At 42.9% G+C, this 18,213-nt stretch overlaps 1 protein-coding gene across 1 annotated transcript in view; it reads right to left on the bottom strand.

Moving 5' to 3' along the window:
- Positions 1-1,549: 1,549 nt before the first annotated feature.
- The window catches only part of aspm (assembly factor for spindle microtubules), a 98,408-nt gene continuing 81,744 nt past the window's right edge, over positions 1,550-18,213 (bottom strand). The window contains exons 25-31 of the mRNA XM_041208747.1: positions 17,550-17,699; positions 16,442-16,633; positions 15,929-16,121; positions 14,220-14,374; positions 10,703-10,879; positions 2,129-2,301; positions 1,550-2,008 (exon numbers count right to left, since the gene is read on the bottom strand). Coding sequence (XP_041064681.1) covers positions 1,906-2,008; positions 2,129-2,301; positions 10,703-10,879; positions 14,220-14,374; positions 15,929-16,121; positions 16,442-16,633; positions 17,550-17,699 — 1,143 coding nt within the window. The 3' untranslated portion in view covers positions 1,550-1,905. The remainder of the gene's footprint in view (positions 2,009-2,128; positions 2,302-10,702; positions 10,880-14,219; positions 14,375-15,928; positions 16,122-16,441; positions 16,634-17,549; positions 17,700-18,213) is intronic.

Genomic DNA, 18,213 nt, shown 5'->3' on the forward strand with positions numbered 1-18,213 from the left:
CTCAATGGCACGGCCACCCTCTGGGTAGCCGATTCATTGCCACTCCCCACAACATTGGGAAGTGGTGGCACTCCAGCCGCCAATGTGAGACGACCACCAGGAAAACCCTGGCAGCCTCCCATCAGGGTGGGATGGGGGAGGCCCTCCTTTATGACTACGGCATGACTCATGGGAGGGTGGGACGGGGTAGGGGGGGGGGGGTGTGGGGACTCACTGCTAGAGTGCACACCCCTACTCAGTGACCATGGCCTGTCTGCCCTCTCCTTCCTGCAGCTTCACCAGTAAAATGCTGCTCAAAATCTTGTTGCCTGCTTTCTGTCTTGGCAGCTGTCTCACTTAACTTTTCAGAAGATTCAGCTCATCCTTTTCCTTAACATTACAATGGCACTGATCCAGGTCAGACCAAGTACTATTCATTCCATATCTACTCTGAAGTTTTATTAAAAATTCATACAGCATTACCGGTAGGGCCAATATTTATTTCCCATTCCAACTTATTTTTAGAGACAAAGGTGGTGAGCAGCCTTCTTAAATCACTGCAGTTCATTCAGTGAAGGTGTTTCCACAATGCTGTTAGACAGGGAGCTCTAGGATGTTGATCCAGTGACAGTGAAGAAACGTCAACATATTTCCAAACTGGGGAGGCAATGGTTGGATGCAGTGATGTTCCCGTACACCTGCTGTGTTCATTCTACTGGGTGGTGGCATTTGCAGGTTTAGGAGGAGCTGCTAAACAAGTTTTGGTAATTTGCTGTAGTAAATACTGGCATTGAATGCCAATGGGAGGTGTTTAGGATCACAAGGATCTTTCTTTGTGCTAGGTATAGCCCTAGTCCCCTCAGTTTTACACAGACTCCTTGATGCCACACTTGGTCAAATGCTTCCTGATGTCAAGGGCAGTCATTATCACCCCATCTCTAGAATTCAGCTCAGGTCTATATTTGAATCAAGGTTAAATGAGGTCTGGAGCCACATGGTCCTGAGCATTAGTGAGGAGGTTATGATGTTTAAGTGCATCTTGATATCAACTTGTTGACAACTTCTTCACTCACTTTGCTGATGATTGGGAGCTGTATAATGTAATTGGATGGGTTGGTTTTGTCCTGCTTTTTGTGGGATGCCTAGACAATTTTCCACAATGAAAGGTCAATGTCAGTGTTGTAGTTGCATTGGAACAGCCTAGGTAAAGATGCAGCTTGTACTGGAGTTTGGGACCGTCCAAATGCAGTGAAAAGACATTACTAATAAATTATTGTCCTTGTGTAATATTCTGGAGAGACAAAGAGAACAAGCAGAGATAACAGTAAACTCCAATCCACCAATGTATAACCCCAAAAAATGTTGTATTTATTCAGCTAATTTATTTTTACAAAGCACATGGTACTTTCTAAATTAGTCTTTGCCTGCTAACTACAGTGAATGACCTTGTAATACAAATTGAAGGAATGGGTCTGTGATAGGGTTCATGTGCATGATGTTTTTCCCCTCCTCAAAATGTTAATATAATTCAGCAAGGTAGCTAGAGAAAAAAAATTGATGTGACAAAACATTTCTGTATTGCTCATTGCATACAGTATTGTAAAAATTTATTTCTAAATTGTAATAAAAACCAAGCGATGTAGACTGTACAAAAATATTTACAAATTCAACCAATTCATTTCAAAGACTAAGAAATAGTCCACAGAAATAATTTTGTTCCCACATGTTTTTCAGATTAGATAATCTTTCATCATGATATTTAACATACAGAGGAAAGATGCATGTGAAACCAAACCAAACTTAACAACATTGACAAACAATATACAATGAATACAATTTGGATAAGGTTAAAGAATTTGTTTTTTCATACACATTCACATGAACATTTTTCGAAAAATTCAACTATTATTTTCCATTATTGATGTTTTAAGTAGAAATTCCAAGTGTATCCACAACCAACTGAATGGCTTTCAGAGGGTCTACAATTTCTTTCATGTTGTCTCTCCTTAATACCCAGTCTGGATTTAGTCTGCAACACAGAAACAAGAACAAAAGCTCAGGATAGTGTTATAGACAAACAGGAAAATAGAAGAGGGAGTGCAAGAGAACGATGATAACATAATTCAAAGGTGAGAAAATGGTTTCTTACTTAGAAACTAATCTTGTTCGCACAGGTGTAGCTGGAATATATGAAACACCATTGCAAGGGGCAGACATCCGCAACTTCACATTTATTCTATCTATATCCATCTTGTGTTTTCTCACAGTTAGCTCATAAATGCTACGGATATGATCCACTGCTCTGGGCAAGTTTCGCACCTCCTGAAATCAAAATCCACCATTATATAGTGCATCAGATTAATCCAAATCCCCATTTCTATTCTCTATTTCGGTGGGAAAAAAAAGAGGAGAAATCAACAAGAAATTAACCATGACCCAATTATTTATTCTCTGCAAATACAATTAGTTTCAGCAAAATTAGCTAACAGAATTGCCATTTTATGCAGATAAAATAAAGTACATTGTTGACATTAATTTCAGAATGCAGTCTTTTTAAATCTACTTATTATATTTGTGTTTTAAAACAATGTCCTTTTAACAGATATAAAATTGTATGATCGCAATCCTTCTATCAAAGCCACAGATAACACATTCAATGATTGGAATTATCATTACAGTCAAATATCTCCATGATCGTCGTATACACCAATACCTCACTGTATCTTCAATGTGAGGTGAACACTTTTTTACATTCTTTCACGGGACGTGGGTGTCACTGGCTAGGCCAACATTTATTGCCTATTACAAAACAAAAACAGAATTACCTGGAAAAACTCAGCAGGTCTGGCAGCATCGGCAGAGAAGAAAAGAGTTGACGTTTCGAGTCCTCATGACCCTTCGACAGAACTTGAGTTCGAGTCCAAGAAAGAGTTGAAATATAAGCTGGTTTAAGGTGTGTGTGTGGGGGGCGAAGAGATAGAGAGAGGGGTGGAGTGGGGGGGTGGGGGGTGGTGAGGTTGTAGGGACAAACAAGCAGTGATAGAAGCAGATCATCAAAAGATGTCAACGACAATAGTACAATAGAACACATAGGTGTTAAAGTTAAAGTTGGTGATATTATCTAAACGAATGTGCTAATTAAGAATGGATGGTAGGGCACTCAAGGTATAGCTCTAGTGGGGGTTTTTTTTAATTTTATTTTATTTAAATAATGGAAATAGGTGGGAAAAGGAAAATCTTGATAATTTATTGGAAAAAAAAGGAAGGGGGAAACAGAAAGGGGGTGGGGATCGGGGAGGGAGCTCACGACCTGAAGTTGTTGAATTCAATATTCAGTCCGGAAGGCTGTAAAGTGCCTAGTCGGAAGATGAGGTGTTGTTCCTCCAGTTTGCGTTGGGCTTCACTGGAACAATGCAGTAAGCCAAGGACAGACATGTGGGCAAGAGAGCAGGGTGCAGTGTTAAAACAGCAAGCAACAGGGAGGTTTGGGTCATTCTTGCGGACAGACCGCAGGTGTTCTGCAAAGCGGTCGCCCAATTTACGTTTGGTCTCTCCAATGTAGAGGAGACCACATTGGGAGCAACGAATGCAGTAGACTAAGTTGGGGGAAATGCAAGTGAAATGCTGCTTCACTTGAAAGGAGTGTTTGGGTCCTTGGACGGTGAGGAGAGAGGAAGTGAAGGGGCAGGTGTTGCATCTTTTGCGTGGGCATGGGGTGGTGCCATAGGAGGGGGTTGAGGAGTAGGGGGTGATGGAGGAGTGGACCAGGGTGTCCCGGAGGGAGCGATCCCTATGGAATGCCGATAAGGGGGGTGAAGGGAAGATGTGTTTGGTGATGGCGTCATGTTGGAGTTGGCGGAAATGGCGGAGGATGATCCTTCGAATGCGGAGGCTGGTGGGGTGATAAGTGAGGACAAGGGGGACCCTATCATGTTTCTGGGAGGGAGGAGAAGGCTTGAGGGCGGATGCGCGGGAGATGGGTCAGACACGGTTGAGGGCCCTGTCAACGACCGTGGGTGGAAAACCTCGGTTAAGGAAGAAGGAGGACATGTCAGAGGAACTGTTTTTGAATGTAGCATCATCGGAACAGATGTGACGGAGGCGAAGGAACTGAGAGAATGGGATGGAGTCCTTACAGGAAGCGGGGTGTGAGGAGCTGTAGTCGAGATAGCTGTGGGAGTCGGTGGGTTTGTAATGGATATTGGTGGACAGTCTATCACCAGAGATTGAGACAGAGAGGTCAAGGAAGGGAAGGGAAATGTCAGAGATGGACCACGTGAAAATGATGGAGGGGTGGAGATTGGAAGCAAAATTAATAAATTTTTCCAAGTTCCGACGAGAGCATGAAGCGGCACCGAAGTAATCATCGATGTACCGGAGAAAGAGTTGTGGAAGGGGGCCGGAGTAGGACTGCAACAAGGAATGTTCCACATACCCCATAAAGAGACAGGCATAGCTGGGGCCCATGCGGGTACCCATAGCCACACCTTTTATTTGGAGGAAGTGAGAGGAGTTGAAGGAGAAATTGTTCAGCGTGAGAACAAGTTCAGCCAGACGGAGGAGAGTAGTGGTGGATGGGGATTGTTCGGGCCTCTGTTCGAGGAAGAAGCTAAGGGCCCTCAGACCATCCTGGTGGGGGATGGAGGTGTAGAGGGATTGGACGTCCATGGTGAAGAGGAAGCGGTTGGGGCCAGGGAACTGGAAATTGTTGATGTGACGTAAGGTGTCAGAGGAATCACGGATGTAGGTGGGAAGGGACTGGACAAGGGGAGAGAGAAGGGAGTCAAGATAACGAGAAATGAGTTCTGTGGGGCAGGAGCAAGCTGAGACGATCGGTCTACCGGGGCAGTTCTGTTTGTGGATTTTGGGTAGGAGATAGAAGCGGGCCGTCCGAGGTTGGGCGACTGTCAGGTTGGAAGCTGTGGGAGGGAGATCCCCAGAGGAGATGAGGTCAGTGACAGTCCTGGAAACAATGGCTTGATGTTCAGTGGTGGGGTCATGGTCCAGGGAGAGGTAGGAGGAAGTGTCTGCGAGTTGACGCTCAGCCTCCGCGAGGTAGAGGTCAGTGCGCCAGACAACAACAGCACCACCCTTGTCAGCGGGTTTGATGACAATGTCAGGGTTGGACCTGAGAGAATGGAGTGCAGTAAGTTCAGAGAGAGACAGGTTAGAATGGGTGAGAGGAGCAGAGAAATTGAGACGACTAATGTCGCGCCGACAGTTCTCAATGAAAAGATCGAGAGAAGGTAAGAATCCAGAGGGAGGGGTCCAGGTGGAGGGAGAATATTGGAGATGGGTAAAAGGATCCGTTGAACTGGGAGAGGACTCCTGCCCAAAGAAGTGAGCCCGGAGACGAAGACGGCGGAAGAAGACTTCAGTATCATGCCGAGCCCGAAATTCATTGAGGTGAGGGCGTAAGGGTATGAAACTAAGTCCTTTGCTGAGCACTGAACGTTCAGCATCAGAGAGGGGAAGGTCAGGGGGTATAGTGAATACACGGCTGGGGTTGGGATTGGAAGAAAGGGTGGGGACGGAGGGACAGGCAGGGGTGGAGGGTCCTAGATGGGTGTTGGTGTCGATGAGTTGTTGGAGCTTGCGTTCCTTAGCACTTGAGAGAAAGAGAAAAAGTTTCTTGTTGAGGCGTCGGATGAGCCGAAGGATAAAATGAAACTGGGGGCACGCGCAGCTTTGAAAAAGGGTACGGCGGTGCTGCTGGAGGGAGAGGTCGAGTGTGTTCATATGGCGGCGCATGGCACTGAGTGTGGATTTCAGAATGTGACGGGAACAGCAGTCCGAGAAACGTTTTATTGCCTATATTGCCTATTCCTAATTGCCTTTGAGAAAGCAGTGGCAAGCCACCTTCTTGAACCACTGCAGTCCATGTGGTGTAGTTACACCCACAGTGCTGTAAGGAAGGGAGTTCCAGGATTTTGACTCAGCAAGAGTGAAGGAACGGCGGTACAGTTCCAAGCCAGGATGGTGTGTGGCTTGGAGGGGAACTTGAAATTGGCATGCATCTGCAGCCCTTATTGGTGGTAGAGGTCGCAGGTTTGGAAGATGCTGTCCAAGGCACCTTAGTGAGTTGCTGCAGTGCATCTTGTAGATTGTACACACTGTTGCCACTGTGCATCGGTGCTGGAGAGAGTGATTTTGAAGATGATGGAGGAGTGCCAATCAAGTCGGCTGCTTGTGCTGGATGGTGTTGAGCTTCGGGTGTTGTTGGAACTGCACTCATCCAGGCAAGTGGAGAGTATTCCAACACATTTGACTTGTGCCTTGTAGATAGTGGACAGGCTTTGTGGAGTCAGAAGGCGAGTTACTCTTGCAGAATTGCCAGTCTCAGACCTGCTCTTGTAGCCACACTATTTATATGGCTAGTTCAGTTCAGTTTCTGGTCAAAGAGGTTGTTGATAATGAGGGATTCAGTGATGATAATGCCATTGAACACCAAGGGGAGATAGTTGGAGTCTCCCTTGTTGAAAATAGTCATTGCTTGGCACTTGTGTGGTGCCAAATGTAGCTCGTCACTTTGCCACCCACACCTGAATGTTGTCCAGCTCTTGCTGTGTTTGGACATGGACTGCTTCAGTAGCTGAGGAGTCACAAATGGTGCTGACCATTGTGCAATCATCAGTGAACATCCCCACTTCTGACCTTATGATGGAAGGAAGGTCATTGATGAAGCAGCTAACGACGGTTGGGCATAGGACACTGAGAACTCCTGCAGTGAAGTCCTGGCGCTGAGATGACTGACCTCCAACAACCACAACCATCTCCCTTTGAGCTAGGTATGACTCTAACCTGTGGAGAGTTTCCCCCCCAATTCCAAGTTTTGCTAGGGCTCCTTGATGCCACACACTCAAATGCTGCTTTAATATCAAGAGCAGTCATTCTCAATTCACCTCTTGAGTTTAGCTCTTTGGTCCATGTTTGCTCCAAGGCTGTATTGAGGTCAGCTCAGTGGCCTTGGCAGAACCCAAACGGAGCGTCAATGAGCAGGTTATTGCTGAGTTAGTGTCAATTTGCTGATGACCAGGTGGTAATTGGCCAGGTTAGATTTGTCCTGTTTTTTGTGGACAGGACATACCTAGGCAATTTTCTACATTGTTGGGTAGATGACAGTGTTGTAGCTGTACTGGAACAGCTTGGCTAGGGGCGCGGCTAGCTCTGGAGCACAAGTCTTCATTACTATTGCCAGAGCTCATAGCCATTTCAGTATCTAGTGACTTCAGCCGTTTCTTGATATCACGAAGTGAATCAAATTGACTGAAGACTGGCATCTGCGATGCTGGGGGCCTCCAGAGGAGGCCATGATGGATCATCCACTCAGTACTTCTGGCTGAAGATGATTGTAAATGTTTCAGCCTTCTCTTTTGCACTGATGTGCTGGACTCCCCCGTCATTGAGGGTTAGGAAATTTGTGGAGCCTCCTTCTCCAGTTAGTTGTTTAATTGTCCATAACCATTCAGGACAGGATGTGGTAGGACTGCAGAGCTTAGATCTGATCCATTGGTTGTGGGATCACTCAGTTCTGTCTATTGCATGCTGCTTAGCACACAAGAAGTCCTGTCTTGTAGCTTCACCATGTTGACACCTCATTTTTAGTCATGCCCAGTGCTGCACCTCGCATATTCTCCTGCACTCTTCATTGAACCAGGGTATTTTGAAGACCCAGGCTGGCATGTCATACCTGCATTGTCTGCATATTAGTTGAAAATAAAATTATCATTTGCAATAATCTGATGGCTACATGATTTGCAATCATTATTCTCAAATGTGACAAAGTCTAAGATTTAGTGTCAAACAAGTCAGCGTTTACAACAATCTCATTTGATATTCAAATGCAAAAGACAGCTCAAGTTGAATTTTACAGAACCCCATTTCATTAGAAGTTGTCACCAGACACTTTCTTGATCTAAGTGATACTCAAAGATCCCTCAGGGGCAATTTATCACAGACATCCACAGCTCTAAGGATGTATAGATGCCAGAGTTGCTTTAAGGTCAGTGGATATTGAAGCATTAGGCTAGGAGCTATTTAAAGCGCTTCAGATTTCAAATGATCCTCTTTGCCACCTGTGCATGGTGGGATAGATCATGATACTCGTGTACTAACATTGTTGAATCATGGAGACCAACATCCACTGATCTTTAGCATTTATGTATTTTAAAATTAAGTTCTCCTAGGCAGCATTGCTTAGAGCTGGAATTTGCTTATGTTGGAGCACAAATTGAACCCCATAGTCAGTTATTCACCAATGAAATATTTATAAGCTAAAAAAGTACCTGTCAGCACAAAACCAATGGAAAAAAATTTTGTGAGCTGAGCTTAGTCAAATGAGCTAAATGACAGTTTCTTTCAGGCTTGCTGTAATTAATTTGCCACAGGAGCAAAGCTCATAATTACAAGGAGAAAGCGAATGTGGGGTAGAAATTTCCCCATTGGGGGGGTTGTGCAGGGGCAGGCACAGAACCGATTGGCGCCCCCGATCGGTCTGTGCTGCCATTTTATGTGGGCGGGCCAATTAAGGCCTGCTTTAATTGGCTCGCACGCGAAAGAGCCTCTTCAGGGAGATTAGTTTACCTTCCAAAAATTTTAATAAAGAAACAAAAATATTTTAAAACATGCCCCAGCTCATGTGACAAGTGTCACGTGAGCTGGGACATGTCAATGAACTTTAATGAAAACATTTATTTAATTTATAAAGCCTTCATGAAGCCTCATCCGGCCTGTGGACGAGGTTCTATGAAAAATGCGAAGGTCGCCTGGGCTCTTTGCCTGCCCAACAACCTTAAGGTTGGACGGGCAGCTTTCTCAATAGGCTTAATTAGTTCATTAATGGCCTTAACAGGCCTTTGACAGTTCAGCGGACGCGCAGCCGACTTGGCCCAACGTCACCCCGCGTCATTTTACACCTTGGCAAGCGGGCCCCGCCCCCACGTCAAAGATTCAGCCGATGGAAGTCGTGCAGTGAGTCTTTGCTAGTTATATAGCTTTTCCTCATTTGGTGTATATTGTAAATGTTTGGTGTAGTTGCAATCACTTTTTCTGTAAAAACTGCACATGTCAAATCTTTTAACTTTCTTCAACAGAGCCAGCAGGTGTGGGGCTGTGCAGATCAGGAGATCGCCAGGTTGATCCCTAATGTGTGATGATTTCATCAATCACAGTTGGGAGGATAGCAGGGGTGCTACAATTGACTAAGACTGGAAGAACGTGTGGTAGAAAGAGGGATGATGAGAAGAGACATTTTTAAAAAGGCTCCTCATTACAATCCAGTTCTCCTCTATGGCATCAAACAGGACTCAGACTCATAGATGTTTAGAGCACAGAAGGAGACCATTCAGCCCATCGTGTTCTGCACCAGTTAACAAAATTTCTGACCCATTTTCCAGTGCTTGGCTCATAGCCCTGAGGCTATGGCAACTTGAGTGAATATCTAAATACTTCTTAAATGTTATGAGAGTTTCTGACTTAACCACTCTTTCAGGCAATGAGTTCCAGACATCCACCACCCTCTGGGTGAAAGAAATTCTCCTCAACCGTCTTAGCTTTCCACCTCTTATCTTAATTCTATACCTGCTAGTTATTGACCCCTCTACTAATGGAAAAAGTGCCTTCCTATCCACCCTATCTATGCCCCTCATAAATCTTACACACCTCCATTAGGTTCCCTCCCAACCTTCACTGCTCCAAGGAAAACAACCCCAGACTATCCAATCTTTCCTCACGGCTCAGACCTTCCAGCCCAGGCAGCATCCTGGTAAATCTCCTCTGCACCCTCTCAAGTGCAATCACATTCTTCCTATAATGTGGTGACCAGAACTGCAACAGCACTCCAGTTGTGGCCTAACCAGCATTTTATACAGTTCCAGCATAACCTCCCTGCTCTTGTATTCGATGCCTCGGCTAATAAAGGCAAGTATCCCATATGCCTTCTTATCTACCTGCCCTACTACCTTCAGGGATCTGTGGATATGCACACCAAGGTCCCTCTGATCTTCAGTACTTTCCAGGGTCCTAGTTTGCCTTGTTAGCCCTCCCCAAGTGCATTGCCTCACACTTTGCCAGGTTCAGTTCCATTTGCCACTGCTCTGCCCACCTGATCAGTCCATTGATACCCTCCTGTAGTTTCCGGTTATCTTCCTCACTATTTACCACCCTACCAATTTTCCTGTCATCCATGAACTTCTTGATCATACCCGCTACATTTAAGTCCAAATTATTTATGTACATCACAACCAGCAACAGTCCCAGCACCGAGCCCTGCTGAATCCCACTGGAAACAGACTTCCAATCACAGAAACATCCCTCTACCATCACCCTCTGTTTCCTGCCTCTCAGCCAATCAATTCAGATGATGCTCTTACATAAAATAGCCTGCCACTCATTCAAAGTTGGGGCCCATGCATGAGGCTTAGCCAATTTGTAAATTACCAGAGGGTAGCTGGCAGCATGGCCAAGTGTCAATGCATTTGAGAGCAGAGGTGGCAAAGTAGGAGTAAACCCAATTCAAATAGAGGCCCACTGCATAAATTCTGTGTCTGGCAACTATGCTTTTGCAGTCTATTCTTTAGATTAATTGTTCTACAGTATTTGTATTAAATATCAATTATGAAGCAGGACAGCTAATTGCCAAATTAAACATCTTTTTCAAACTGATGTGCAAATTTGTCTATAACTAAAAAATTTACAACATACACTTGAAGATGCATTTACTCACCAACGCCCTCTTTGAATCCTTTGACAGAAGGGCCAGTAAACAGCAAACCTTAGTAAAAATGCTGCCACACTTGTCTGATGTTTTGTCACCAGCTTTCCCTCTGTACTTGTGCAACAGGTCGAGTAAGGTATTAATGGAATTGTCCACTTCGTACACCACTGCAGAGGTTTTCTGATACTGGGGATCATGAAATCAAAATTCAATTTTATTCATTCATAGCTAAAATTAAGCTAAATCTTTATGTTGAAAACAAGGAAAGAAAACCATAGAAAGGAACAGCCAATTTACAATTACTTGGCGCAAAACAGAAAAACCATCCACTATGAGGGAGGTGGGGTATGAAGAAAAGAGATTGAGAGATGCAATGACAGATTCCTGTTCACCATCAGCACCTATTGAAGGTATACAGCTCAGCAAAATCCTGAATATTAATCCAGTGGTTAATTAGTTATCATCCAAGTCCTCATGGTGTCAAATAAAGAACCTAAAATGTTCAGAATAAGCCTATCTTTTCCAACGTGAAATTTTTAAAGACAGAAAACGTTAACTGTGATTTGTAATTGGACCTGTTTGCAGTTGAAGATGAGACTCAAAGGAATCATCAATCAGAAAAGGAAAACCAGACCAACATATTCGAGGTCACATATTGAATTACGCCCATTCGCAGTATTTCAAATAAGTGTCATTAACAGCAGAAACCAAAGACATTCCAAGTACGATACAAGAGGGGTCCTATGGAAGGTGAAGCAGAATAGATCATGTATACCATGTGAGGCTGTTTTACCTTGCTTTAGATACAAAAAGAGGGCATAGTCTGCACTTGAAGCAGGTAAATTCAAAAATAATCTTCGGAAACACTAGGAGGAGATTGTATGGAGCCCACAAAGATGTGCGGGGAGACTGAATTAGGTGGGAGCTGAGCTTGTGTTTCCCTGATGTCACGTTGAGATGCAGAGATTAAGTCAGCAGTGTGCTTATGGCATGTTGGGCCTCACACTTGCCTGGGGCAGGTTCCCACTTATCAAACATTTGCATGCCATGAACACTCATTGCCGCAAAACTTTTATAATTACATTCTGCCTTTAAGATAAAATTAGCAGCACATAAGAATCTTGTGGTTCATACTCACTTATAAGTGGCATGCACCAGTCAGCTTTGTGCAGTGGTGTCTAAGGTCAGTGGTCTTCTTTGCTGAATTCTATGGCACAATGGAGGGGAGCAGGAGAATGGCAGCTTGTATGAAGGCTCGAGATTAGCATGGACAAGTCGGGGTAGGGGAGGTGGGGTTAGGATCATCAGGTTTGGAAGACGAAAGGGCCTGACATCCTTTGCGGGGGGGGAAATGTGTGAGTAGTTGGTGGGAACAAGCGTGAAGGGGACAGGAGAGTGGAAGGTAACAGGTTCTATCGCAAGCCTTACAATGAGCATTCTGCAATGTCTCCAGAAGCATGTGCCTTGCTAGGATTGGGGATCGAAGTGAGAGGAGCCCCCAGTGTGTGGTGTTTGGAGCTTTGGTTGAAGACCACAGAAGGAAAATCTCACTGCTCATCTGTTCTACGGATGAAATCCATGGACACACATATTCTCTCAACAATGTCTCTCTACTTCACACTATTCAATTGCTGGAGTACCTATGGGTCACCTATACCCAGGAGCAGGAGGAGGGGATATGACAAAGGTGAGCTCTTGCTGGTCAACAACAGAGGCCGTAGTGCCAGCAGCAGGCAGCACCAGAGGGGAGGGCTGGTCAGGTTGCTGTCATCAATGGAAGGCAATGTAGCGGAAGGGCACTGGCGTTTGGCAGCAAAGTTGTGGCCATGATGTAGAGCCTCCCTTTTTGTCCAGGAGGCTCTTTTATAGCCTGTCAGTAGCTGCAGAATTGTCAGCTGACAGTGGGTTTCATCAATGAAAAGCTTCCTCTGCTGCAGAAATGCACATTTCCCTTGCATGCCGTCTGCACAGATTTTATTTAGAATAGAGTGGAAAACAGGAAAGAGCAAGAGACCGGAGTGGCGCACAGTTCTGGTTACGCCATCAAGAATGCCACAGTTAAAATTCCACCCATTATTTCTGTGACCAAGTTATCAAGCTATGGACCAGGTTCCACAGAAGCTGGATGCAAACAGTACTGGTTGATTCTTAAATGCAAAGTGGATGGATTTCTTTCAGGTGATATTTTGGGCTACAGTATGAATAATGAGGCATGATGCATGCTAAGTGTGGCATACTTGGGGACAACAGGTGACTGGAGACAGGGGGGTAGAGTTTTTATATTAGTGCCAGGAATTCCAGGTCAGTCCATTTCCCGATGTTGTATTACTGCATGCTCATCATATTTTCACCACATGGTATCGGGGCTGCTGCCTCCTGAAGCAGGCCCCAGATGGGAACAGAGCCAGCAAATGTTGAGTCAGGCAGGTAACAGGGCCCACATTCATTCACTCAGACATCGGCCCAGTTCTGTACACGAGTGTTCTGCGCCATTATTCTCACCCCTCACATCCAATATTCCCTACATAGGCAACAGATGGACTTCCGCTCCACTGCTTCAAAATGGCTGGATAGATGGCTGGATTTTAAATCAAAGGTTAAAGTACCAGGTTCAAATGATACATCTTAATGGTGTTGAATGCATAGGGCCATATATCCTCTGAAGAAAGTACTCCAATGCATCTGAACACTTTCACATTGCTGGCCAATTTAATGGTCACTTATCTTTAAAGAATAAAGCCCTTTCTTCAAGCACTGCATTAAAAATATGCTTAAATGATCATAAAACATCTAATTATGACACATCAAGCCGGCAACATCTTTTAAACTTACCTGTCGAAAAGTTCCCGACTACAACAGGCTTCCCCCAAGGTTTATAAACTGATGACCTGTAGTATTTCACACAGGCTTCAGGAACCTACCCGCTTCACCAAAGATCTCAAACTTAGGGGAATTGGCTGCTCTACGTCTTGATTGATATTTAATACAAATACATTTAAAAGGCTGAACCCGATGTCACTTTGGGTGCATGTCAGGTTGCAACCAGCCATACATCCCATGCTAGTCAAAATGGCGTCCAGCAGGAATTGGCTGGGAACTTCAATTTAAGGACCCCTCAAATCCATTTCAGTCACTTGATGCAGGTTTATCCAATGTCGGGAAGGCCAAATCCAGCCCATTGTTCCCAAAGCCTCCCAATACCCATGTTTCCCTCGCCTCAATTTTGGGTCAATTGTAGGCCAAATGATAGCAATTGATCACTTTTAATCAACTCCAGTTAAATAATATTTAAGTACACAGGGCAATTAAAAATGTATTGGGTGGAGGAATGTACACAATTATAACTTGTAACAAGTCAACTATACACCCACATACAGAGTACTAATTTAGATTTAACATATTTATCTCTTTACATCCGTTACAAAACAGGAGGCTACCCACACTATTACCCTGAAGAACCTCACTGCCTTTTTGAACACAGATGAGAATTTTGTAATGGGTTAATACCATTTAAAACTGATGATACCTTTGAAAGGTTGAAGAGAACTTGAACTGCACACTTAATGACATCCATAGAAGGCACACTGCGGTTGCAACTCCTGATCAAAGTTAAGATAATAGGCATTGCTCCACTTCGGGCGAGATTTTCACAACACATGGAAGATAGCCTAGTTGCAACCTCTGAAAAGAAATTAACAAAAGATTCATGTTAAAATTATGGGATGTTTTGTGGCTTGAATTAGCAGGTACATTTATGAAATTAGAATTAAGGTCAATATCCATTTGAAGAGCAGTTTTAAACAAGGAAAAACATCTTAAGAGCACTTGACAGAGAAGACAATGAGCAAACATCCCATTGCAAACTACTGCCCCATCTGCAACCTCCTTTTCTCCCAAAAGTGTTGTCACCTCTCAACTCAGTGCTCATCTTTCCAGCAATTAAGTGTTTGAACCTCTTCAATCGCACTAGCACTGAAACAATACCAATCAGTCACAAATTGCATCTTCTATGATCAGGATGTTCTGTCACTCTACTTTTGACCAGTCTGCCTCCTGTTGACCCCATCATCTTTTTCCAGTGTCTCTCTTCAGCTGTCCAATTGAGTGGGACAATCCCATCCAGTTCCACTCTTATCTTCTCAGTTGTAACCAGAGAATCTCCTGTTGAGCTAGAAGTTGGCATAAGTCATATCAGATAAGCAAAGCTCAGAGGTGATCAAAATGTAGATCAGCATGTTGTCATCAATGGGATAAAGGCTGGTGCCAAAGCAAGCAGCTTTGCAGAGGTGGAATTAAGCATGGATCATGATGGATAGAATATGGTAATGCAGATCTGGTCTGGATTTGACAGAATGCTAAGATTATGCACAGTCCAGGTGAGCAAAAGGATGGGAAATGAGCAGAGCTCACAAGGGAGAAAATAATAGTTTCAATTGCTCCAACGTTCAACTGGAGAAGTCTTGGTTCATCTAGAACCTGTTGTCAGACAGGCTGTCTAACAGCAGAGAATTGGTTGTACGTGCAATCAGCATTCCATATCATCAGATGATATAAGAATAACAGTAGAACAATGAGAAAGAGAGAGGACCAAACATGTATCTTTGGGAAACTCAGTTAGTGACTGTAGTAAACTGTTGCTCAAATAATGTAATGTATTGAGCCTCACTTATAGCAAATAAAAACTATCGTTATCAATACAGCGTCAGCTTCAGAAAACTTGGAAATTGTTCAAAAAAGACTATAGAGCTCATTAATCAAACTCTCCATTGAAAGAGGTATGTTAACATAATGGTTATGTTATTGCACTAGTAATTCAGAGGCTTGGACTAATGATGCTTTGAAATGCTGTAAAAACCCAAGTTCATTAAAGCCCCTGAGGGAAGGAAGCAGGTAGCCCTGGGCTGGGCTACATGTGGCTCCAATGCCAAATCAGGGTGGTTGACTCTTAACTGCCCTCTGGTCTAGCAAGCCACTACTAGAGATTCAAGAAGCAGCCCCATTACCACTGCCTCAGGGCAACAAGGCACTGGCAATAAATGCTGCTCTTGCCAGGATCCCATCTTTTATAATTATATCCAAGTCCCACTCCCGCAGTATAAAACTAAAATAGATATAGCTACAGTTAACCTCTGTGCTCCAACGAAAGACTCAATTAAAACTAACCTTAATAAATAAAGTGCATTGTCAGCTAATCTTATTGTATTGCATAAATGAAGAAAATGGAAATATGCAAACCTAAATGCTGTAAAGCTGCAAGAATGTGAGAGAAATGTTTGAACTTCAGAATGTAATCCAGAGCTACAGCAGTTCTGTTACACAATTTCTGCTCCTCAGTGCTGTTCTGATTAGCCTGTTTAATGCGGCGTCTGATAGTAATTATTTGAGGATTGTTGGTTTTCTTGCGTAAGCAATATCCTTTCCACAACGCCTACAAAATTAGAAATTTATTTCAATATTTTCTTTGACAAATAAGTGAATCATTCCAGTAAACTTCAGTTCTATCAAGATCATATTAAAGTACATTTAAAAAGCTCAATATTTCAAGTGTACCGTTGCAAATCGGCATTACAATGACACAATTGATTTTAAATCAATATATTATATATAAAGTCTAAATGATATTTTACAAACTCCAAAAATAACCAGAAAACTAAATTATATAAATAACCTTTCTTTTTCATAAGTTGCTCAGATGCAGCAAATGCTTAAACTCATTTCAACAGTCAACCACAATTAAAGTTTGAGTACCTGTATTTTGATAATTCCACTGTGAAATCTTTGTTTCCGAGTTCTATAAATAAAACGCCTTACAACTTTCTGAATTACAACAGCAGCTCTGTGACGTCGTATGAGCCAAACCCTCACAGTTCGCTGCACTACAATGATCTTCTGACGATCATCAAGGTATCTGCTGCGTTGAAGACAAGCTCTGAACCATCTCTATAATGAAATATATACAACAAATAACCACCTCAAATCAGTAGGACAATCAAAGGGGCCTTTAACACCCACTCAGTCAAAAATGGATTTGGGAACAGCTTGACAAATACCAAAATAAATTTTGGGTTAAATAGTTAAAGCAGGATGGGTAGACAAGTTGTCATTCAAAGTAAATGGGGTAATGTTGTAACAGGAGCATACCAGATCACTATTTACCAACCACAAGCTGGTAGCAGTAACTTAACTGAGCAGTAGCAGCAGGTTTGGAGTTAGTGCTACAAATTGAGTCAGAAGATTGTGGGCTCAAGTCCCAACCTATGATTGAGTTCAAAAGTCAAGGCTGACGCTTAGGGGATGCCACATTGTTGGAGGTGCCATCTTTCAGAAGAGTGATCAAAACAAGTCTTCTGCTTGCCTATTCAGGTAAAACATAAGATTCAAATATCCTGGTCAACACTCCTTGCTCAAGCATGACCACCAAAAACAGACTTTCTAGTTTTAAATTCATTTTCTGTTTTGGAACTTTACTGTGTATAATAAGCTGTCACATTTACTACATAACAGTGACATTACTCATGAAGGAATCCAACGGATATTAAGTGCTTTGGGAGATTTGAAGGCATTACAATGTTACATGAAAGTCATTTTCTCAGTGGATTAAATATTTTTGTTCAATTGTAACAATTTTGAACAGTGAAATGACTTGTAAAGACTCAAACAATAATAAAAAAACGGGGAATAATTACTCTAGTCAACATGAGATATTGTAAACATCTAGATTACTTTTAATACACAGTGACCTGAATAATTCTTCCTCATCAACGTGTTTAAACTTTCAGCTTTTTAAGAAATGCCGTTTTAAAATTCTAATTATCTGGAATGACCTTCACCCTTTTCATATGTCTTTTTTTTTTACCTGGATATAAATGACAGAATTGATCTTTTCTTTCGCACATTTAAGAGCCCTGTATCGTCTGTACATTCTTTGAATCTTAAAGGCACAAAGGTGGTGATAGACAGCAGCAGTAAAACGAAGCTTCTTTTGTGCCAATTTTTGCTCAACAAGCTGTAATTGAAGAGGAAAAATAAATAAATCATGAATTAAAGTAGCTACTTCACCACAATAAAATAGGCAATAGTGGCATTACAATTATTAAGTAAAAGTCAGATTTCTAAATTTGAATGTTGAATAGATAATTTACACCTGTGACACAGCCTATCACGCATGATCCTTGTGGAACAGAATATATATTCAAGTAAAAAAAAAGCTTGAAACTCATCACATTTTTTCACTTCGTAACTTAAGCCTCTTACACAGGCAACTCAAATACACTTATGCTTTTAACAATCCACAAGGAGCTGATGGTTTAAGGGCAGTAATGACTTTCACAGGTACTCTCTCAATTCCCAGTGCCCTGAATGTAAGCGATTATAGCAGTATCTTTGCTGTTGGATTTGAAACGTTATGAAAACTCCTTTAGACACTGCTGTGGGGATTTAGTAGAATTTTTTCCTTTATTCAGCTAACTAATACCAGTTCTGAGCTTGAGCTCAAGATTTACCTTTCATTTAAAGCCTCC

Source organism: Carcharodon carcharias, chromosome 16 (genome assembly GCF_017639515.1).
Source record: "Carcharodon carcharias isolate sCarCar2 chromosome 16, sCarCar2.pri, whole genome shotgun sequence".
Taxonomy (NCBI): Eukaryota; Metazoa; Chordata; class Chondrichthyes; order Lamniformes; family Lamnidae; genus Carcharodon; species Carcharodon carcharias.